This window comes from Belonocnema kinseyi, chromosome 10 (assembly GCF_010883055.1).
Source record: "Belonocnema kinseyi isolate 2016_QV_RU_SX_M_011 chromosome 10, B_treatae_v1, whole genome shotgun sequence".
Lineage (NCBI taxonomy): Eukaryota > Metazoa > Arthropoda > Insecta > Hymenoptera > Cynipidae > Belonocnema > Belonocnema kinseyi.
Window position 1 is genome coordinate 76,340,531 of NC_046666.1, and position 8,544 is coordinate 76,349,074.

At 30.7% G+C, this 8,544-nt stretch overlaps 1 protein-coding gene across 2 annotated transcripts in view; it reads left to right on the top strand.

Moving 5' to 3' along the window:
- Window positions 1–2,268: 2,268 nt before the first annotated feature.
- Window positions 2,269–8,544, top strand: part of LOC117181877 — a 30,005-nt gene continuing 23,729 nt past the window's right edge. For both annotated transcript variants that reach the window (XR_004468195.1, XM_033374891.1), the window contains exon 1: window positions 2,269–2,928. Coding sequence is in view for 1 of the 2 variants with exons in the window: in XM_033374891.1 (XP_033230782.1) it covers window positions 2,845–2,928 (84 nt within the window). In the remaining variant the exon portion in view is untranslated. The remainder of the gene's footprint in view (window positions 2,929–8,544) is intronic.

The following is an 8,544-nucleotide window of genomic DNA, read 5'->3' on the forward strand; positions in this document are numbered from 1 at the left end:
TACAATATTGTTTAATCATTAACAAAGATTAGTTTTATGACAGTCAGAATGATTCTTTTTTTAGGACAGGTATACACTCGAAACTATAAACCACCATGTTGAAGTCATACGAATTCGACTCAAGAGATAAATTCATGTCGCCAAGGCATAGAAACTTGCCTCCAAGACATAAGCTGAAGTCTGGCCCCGTCTCAAAACTGAGACATGCTCAAGTTGAACTTATCGAGTTCAGCATGTCTTGATTGGGGGCAATTCAAGTTGAACTCAAGTCGATGCATTTTTACTCGGGTATACATATAATGTTGCAACCGCTGTCGCTCTCATCCCCTGAGAAACTGACGGAGCCAGCAGTTCTAGGAAGGCTAGAACGGGGTGACTGAACGCGAGAGTTTGATGTATAAGATTCATCGACAAATTATAACTAGGTTCATTTAAATTGAAAAGTTTTAATTTTTTTATTACATCCTATCAAATTTTTTTCAGCAGAGTTATGGGAAGTGATAAGCAATTCTTAATTTATTTTTATACTTTTTTCTGCTCCTAATCATATGACAGTTTATGTGTATTTATCAATTATTCTTACTTATTTCATAATAAAATAATAAAATATTTTACTATTTGGCTAAAGTTGAAAAAAATTTTACCGAAAAAGAAAGTTTGTTGACATCCTTATAAAACTTTATCTATAACTTACAAGAATGGATACAAAGGGGGGGGGGGGGAGCTCATCTTCCGCGATTTAAGGCATCAAATTTAAAACTTTAAAATGGCTATATCAGGTACATAATGTATATAAATTGGCAAATAAATAGTCGAATTTTCGACGAAAAAGATTATTTTTCTATCAAAAAAGATGAATTTTCAACAACCTACAAACATTCTCAATCAAGTAGTTGAATTACTAGACTAAAAAAAATAAATTTACATCCAAAAATGGAGTATATTTTCGACCTAATTGTTGAACTGCCAAGAAAAAAAGACGAATTTGCTATACAACGAAATAGTTCCATTTTTCTTTAAAAAAATGAATTTGTTCCCCCAAAAAGGGAAGCTTTAACAAAGGAGCTAATTTTTCAACGAAACAGATGAATTTTCTACTAAAATTATGAATCTTCAATCAAAAAGATGCATTTTTAAGAAAGTAGTAAAATCCTCATCAAAACAGATTAAACCTATCCATTTATTGTGGGTTGTTTCAGACCCATGCATTTGTTAGTAATTATCTGCATTTTCGAGAGGTGGATGTGTTTATCACTGAAAATAAAATATTTGTTTAAATTTTTTGCAATCTTTATGATGTGCCCTTAAAGGAGAAGTGTTCAAGAGACTGTACATGAATTTTACTAGATTCTTTATTAATAATTGAGCGTTTAAACATGCCTTGGGTCTGAAACGACCCACGATAACCTGAAAAAATGCCAATAAAAGCGATAACCTGATAGAGTTAATTTTTAACCAACAAATTTGACTCTACTAAAAAATACGTATTCCCAACAAAATACATAAATTTTGAACCAAATGGTTGAATTTTTTACCAACTTGTTGGATTTTTCAGCCAAAAGGACGAATTTTCGACAAAACAGTCGAATTTTCAACACGAAAATATAAATTTGCAAAGGAACAGTTGAATGTGCAACTAAAATTATGAATCTTCAACTACAAAAAAATGAAGTTAAATTTTCAGTCTAAAAAGATGAATTTAGAACAAAAATTCTACTCTATGTAAGGCAGCATAGAAAAATCGTTGTATTGCAACCCCCCCCCCCCACACACACACACAGAAAAAAGACTACGAAATTTATGCGCAGCCACCAATATGCACGTGCTTCAAGTTTTTTTATCGCCTTCTTATATTCAATTTGAAAAGATCTTTTAAATCTTTTGGGGTATCCCCCCACCCCTTTCAGATACATTCGTTGAAGAAAATTTACAATCGCTCACTCCGAAAAAATTTCTGGATCCGCCTTTGATTGCTTGTTTATTATACTGTTTCTATTTTTCAAAAAATACTTCTTTTGTATGATAACTACCCCTAAATCCAGGGTTCCTCAAGCATTCCCCACGTCCCTGAACCGGTAACTGCATGCCTGGTGTCTCGACCTGCTCGACGTCTCTGACGTGCAGTGGTGCTCGCCAGTGTTTCCAAAGACACGCAGACCGATGGATCGCTGCGGCCACCGTGTATCGTGAGCCCTTGCTCGCGGTTCCGTCAAACAAAACAAGGAAGGAAAGTGTGCGCGCATTCGCCGACAGTGGGACAGACTGCAGACAGCGCATCGGCGAATAAGCGCGATCACAAATTTCTTTCCACTTTCCCACCTCTCCTCTTTTTTCTCTCTCTTTCCTTCATTTTTCATATTTTTCTGTCTCTTTCTATCTACATACAACTTACCACCTCCTTTCCTTCAATTTTCACAGGAAAACGTCGCGTTCGCGAAAAGTTCTTTCCGAGACTGCCATATTTCCAAAGGATCCTTATTGGAGACGAACCCAGTGACACTTAAAATTAATTTTAAATCCCCTTTCATTGTACACGCGAAACGAAATTTGAACGAAAAATGTGAGAAATGAGAAGCGTTATCATTTGTTATAACTTCAGGTGACATTAGGCAAATTCTGACAAGTCACATTTCCATACTCTTTCAATTTAAAAAAATGATGTCAATCTAGATTCTAGTGCATGGAATTTCAACCTTTGGGAGTGAATTTTCGAAGTTTCCTTTTCTTCTCTAGCACGAAATTTATTATGATTCTTTATCAATGATTGGAAATCTTTTACTGCGTTTCTTCACTAAATAATAAATAAAAAAGTTAAGTGTATTTATTGAGAGTTCAACGTAGGCGATGAGTGATCGTTGTCGGTGCCAAGTTCAATCGAAACTCGTCATGAGAGACACCAGCGACATGATGGAGGATAATACATCGGAGGTAATAAAATGATTAGTTTTATATTTTTCATTTGTTTACATTTCGCTGTTTCAAAAAGAGTTGCGAGTAATACTTACGGGGTTGGTGATTGTGATTTTCATTTTTCATATAATAAATTTATCAATTTAAGTTTAAAATTTGTTGTTGAATATAAAATTAAAAGTAAAAGAGTGTGGACTATAAAGGAAATAGAAAGTGAAGAGGAAGATTCTTTTTTGTTCATTTGATGATCAAGCTACTTTTAACATACTCTCCTGGTTGTGACAGCTAATTGACTGTGCACCAATTGATCCATTAATTGCCTCTGATTTATTGGAACAAGGTCTATGCGGCAGGTCTCTTTCATATCAGAAAATGTTATATTAATCAATGTAGGCAGAAACATTTATCATGTTTATATATGTTCGTACTTCGTATTATTATATTTTATATAATTTATATAAATTATTATTATTTATATAATTTATATAAGCTCAAGATAAAATTATTTACAAATTTTTAAACGTTATAATATTGTTTTTGGCAAAGTTTTGTTATAATTATAAATAAACTGCCTACTGCAAAAATTTATTTCCCTGCTCATTATTTAATTATTTTAAACTGCATTATGTATCATAGTCATAAAAAATAGCATACGCAAATAACTATTCATTATATATCTTGTATCATAAATCGCAAATAGTAATTCCTATTATCTGTTGTGGTAATATAATTTTCAGAGTTCAGACACAAATGTAAAATATTTTCCCCGAGGGGATACACCACTACAAGTTAAAGGCTGCGTTGATTTGCAGTAGAGTATTGAGCAGTGCAAAATAATATTAGTTATATGAGTACTGAATGTCATATATTATCCCAGCTAGAATTTCAACTATAATGTTCAAACTTGGAAAGAAAAAGGCAGAAAAATGTAATATTTTTTCTTCATAAAGGTTTAGAATGTAAACTGTGTAAACAGTATTTTTCTTTTGTTTTGAATGTTTTTTTTAATCGCAAAACTGAGGCTTTAATTCAGATAATGCTGTTATCAAATCTAAGGAATTTGGGGCTCATTCTTGATGGTGTAATTTCTAATCAGCGGTTTTCTTAATCATATACATTTAAAAAATAAATTCAGACAAGTTGTTGTAAAGTTAATTAGAATTTTAAAATTTCTTACTATTTCAATAGCGTTTCATAAACTAAAAAAAAATCTTGAATCATAGAAAATCTACTTGATTCAAAGAAATGATTGATCTACGAATACGTCCTATAAAACATTTGATAAAGAATTTACAACAAAAAACAACGATTGTTTCAACAAAATATTTAAATTTTCAAACAAAGAGATGAAGTGTGAACTAAAATGAAGAATCTTCTAGCAAGAAACAAGTATTTTTCAACCAAATGGTTGATTTTTTCAGAAAGTTGAATCATTTTTAACCAAAAGAGATGAATTGTCAACGAAAAATTTCATATTCATTATTTCAACCAAGATAGATTTTAATTTAAAATTAAAAACACTTGAATGGTCAGAAACCATAAGGGCTAACCCACCAAATTTCCAAAATTAACTTTTTTGGCTTTTTGTATTGTCCAATCTGTTCTACGTGTCGCGCTGTTTTTGGACAGAAAAAAATGGAATCTTATTGATTTTAATAAAATAACAAAGTTTCTTAAACTGCTATCCCAAGACGTACTCAATGGACAGTTTTTCCATTCACCTGAACAATTTTCCGAATAAGGATTAGCCCCTTATGGTTCCCGACCATTTACTTGAAGTCAGCCAAAAAACGCAAATTTTCAACATAATAATTGAATCCTCCACCTATAAGAATTGTTAACAAACAGTTGACTTTTTAAACCAAAAGGATAAACTTTAACATAATTGTTGAATTTTCTACCGAAAATGATTAATTTTCAGCCAAATAAATGCATTTTTAACGAAATAGTTCATTTTTTATATAAAAAAATATATGCTAGAAATGAAATAGTTATATTTTCAATTTAAAAAATTTAATTTTCACCTCAAAAATAATAAACAAAATGTTTCAATTTTAAACTAAAATAATGGAATTGAAACCAAAAAATGTATTTTCAACAAAGCAGTAAAGCAAGTAGTTGAGTTTTGCAGGAGAAATATTAATTTCAACCAAAAAATGAATTTAAAAATGTGGTTTCGTCGATACCAAAAGTATAAAATTATTGTTGCAAATTTATATTTATTTCAGTCAGTGAAATGTTAACTATGCGAAAAAATTAGAAAAGTTATTATTGATTAAAAGAAATAAGAGGTTTGTGTTTAAAAATAAGGTATTTGATATAGTCAAATGTGACTTTAAATCAAAGAAAATAGTTTCTTTTAACAAATTAAAGTCCATTGACGGAAGTAGAATTTTTTTCTAATTGGCTCAAAGAAACCTACCAATCATTTCTTGGAAAGAAAAATGGTTTTTTAATATGAATATATGTTTTTGTGATTCTAAAATGCGATATGTTTTTCAGAATACCAAGTCTTTGATTTTAAGAAAGCGACAAAATTTTTTTAAAAATAACGTGATTTATAAAAAATAAACCGCAGCTTAAAGATACTATACAAAAATACCACCGTTGTTTAAAAAATTTGAATAATTTAAATAAAAAATTTTAATGCAGCATTTGCTCCAAAAAAATTTTTTTCATGAGCTAAATTAACATTTCTTCCAGAGGATTTCATGAACATTTTATAGAAAGAAATTTTTTGTACACCCAAATAAATGCACTATTGAAACAAATATGCCAATATGTTAAATTTAAAAAAAATACTTTAATTAATCGTGTCAACTCGGATAAATATTTTTTTATCTAAATAATCTTTACATTTATTGCAAATAAATATATATTTATATTACAGAAATATTGCCAAAAAATTACTTCGCTGAAGTTGTATGCCAATTAACAATATCTACTCCATTGAAATAAACAAATCCTTGAATCAAAGAAAAGAAACCAAACAAACGCATTTTCGTGAATGTAACCATTTTTTGCAGTGTATATTTCTTTTACGCAACTAAACAATAAAAACGTGTTGATAAAGCTGACTTTTTATTATCTCATCGTTCAAGTATAATAAAAAAATGGTTGTCTTAGACATTTTATTGTAAATATTTATAATATCAATACTCAATAAGGGCATTATATTGTATAATATGTTAAAAATAATAATGACAAATTTCTGCGTAAATTTATATAGCACAGAAATTCATTACTTTGGTTATTTGCCCCATTCCGATTTTGCATTGAAAATAGTGCTTTCCATTCACATGCGAACGATTTTTTAGTCTTTTTAGTTTATCTAATCATATTGATCATCTTTTTCAATATTTTGCGATATTTATTATTTTATTGAAATTGTACAGTGCAAACTAAAAGACTGGGTTAACTAGAAGCTAAACAATTTTTATAAATTTCGATAATTTAAAATTAAATATTTCAAAAATTAATAATTTTTAATTAAAGGCCTTATAATAGTAGTAGAACAATTTATAGTTTTTAGTGTTCATAATATATAGAAAGGGATGTGTGGAGGAAAATCTTTCGTCTTTCAAGATAATATAGCTGTGTCACCTAGATTTCTAGCTGTTTTAGCTAAATTTGGCATCTAGAGGTTATCAGGGAAATTAGCTAGATAATTTCTAGAAGGCAAATTTAGCTAAAAAAGCTAGAAATCTAGGCGACACATATATATTTTCTTAGAAGACGAAATTCAGTAAAATGGTTAGCTGGGACAGCTAGACCATTTTTTCCAGTTCTCTTTATCTGTCCGCAGAGCGGCAGTAAAGTAGCACTTATTTGTACTGCGGTGAGCGGTATGTAAAATGACATCAAGGAGGAAGAAGTGAGTGAGAAGTGAAACAAAAGTGAAAAAAGAATTTATTTTAAAGCTACTTTAACCTAAGAATTGGTTTTTGGACTAATAACGTCGCTCCACGCGAGTGCGTACGTAACACAATCAAGGGCCATTTTACCGAAAAAGGGGGCTTATTTTACCTATTTCAGATATAGTATCGTATGCACTACGGCAGTAAAGTTGATTTTTACTTTACTACCTAGGTACATAATCTACTATTTGATTCCCGACAGTATAACGAGACTAGAAGCAAACGAGTTACAATTAACACGAAAGAGATTCGTCTCAATGGTAGAATATTAATAATCAAACTGACCAGTTTTGAAATGACAAGTTCAAGGATTTAATGTATTAAATTAAACCTAAAAAAGTTTCAGGTTCGGATCCTTAGTACTTACATTGTTATATTTAAAAACTATAAAGTAAAAAGTATTAATTTTGATTCATTAATTTGGATATTGCCTGATTTTGAAAGTTACCTAGTTCTATTTACTTTTCTTTATAATTGTACAATTTTAACTGGTTTATTTTATCATACGTACTGTCTATTATTAATGAATTTTTAGTATGACTAAGCCATTTGTAGCTTATCGTCATACTATAAGGTTTATAAGCGTATACGATTTGTTAATTTATAAAACGGTTAAAATTGAAATTTCTTCCACTCTGGATGGTTCAATTCGAAGTTATGCGTTGATACATATTGAAATTGAATATTTTAATTCCCAGGATAATATTTTCAATAATAGGGAAATGACAAGATTTATTGATAAAATTTGAGTAGCTATCCTGAAATAGGAAATATCAGAAGCTTGTTGATATATGACAGACAATTGAGTGGTTAGGTTCAATAAAGCTGTTCTTTCATTTTCAGAAGTCAATTATTTGTTAACTTGTTTTGGAAATAACTTCATAAATAAGAGAATAAAACCAAGTGATATAAGTATTACAATACACTGAAACGTCTTTTTTAGTACACAGAGCATGTTTTATTTCATTGCGACGTGAAAACCCGAAGGTAGTATAGCTATTAAATCACAACAAGTGCCTTCTGTAAATGCAATTGCACGGTTTTCGAAACAGTGTTACTCTGACACTCTGCAAGTGTAAATTTTCTAAACCTATTAAACAATATTTGGAAAGCTAGAGAAGTTCGCTATCGACCAAAGTTGTACTCGTCGAACTCGTTTGCCAAGTAAATAGTCCACGATTGCATGTCAGCTCGATATTCGAAGTTATATGCACCATCTTCTAAATCCATTCCTTCATAACATGCACTGATCGAGCCACGAGCGAACATTTACAATTAGAACACTTCGCGAGAATAAAGAGGAAAATAATAAATCTGAATAGAACACAGAAAAAACGAAAGATAAAGTTTACATCGATTCCGCGTGAAAGATTCACCGCAACAAAAATTAACCTTGCCGGATAAACTTTACATGAATCGAAGATAATCTTCAATTTTTAACCTTGTCTGGATAACACAGGCCAACAATTCTCAGAACCAGAGACCAGACCTACTATACCCGAAGGTTTTTGCTGCGCTGAATCCGAATCTGACCTCAGAACAATTCCATCACCCTCAGTTTTCGAGATATTCTAACCTAAAAGGGTCAAAAACCCGCTATTTTGATGTGTTCGAAGCCCCGTAACATCGCAAAATTTTTTTTTTCACAAACTGACAATGGCATCGTAAAGAACTACTCTTTACCTTCAAAATGCGATGCCTAACTTTTTGATAAGAT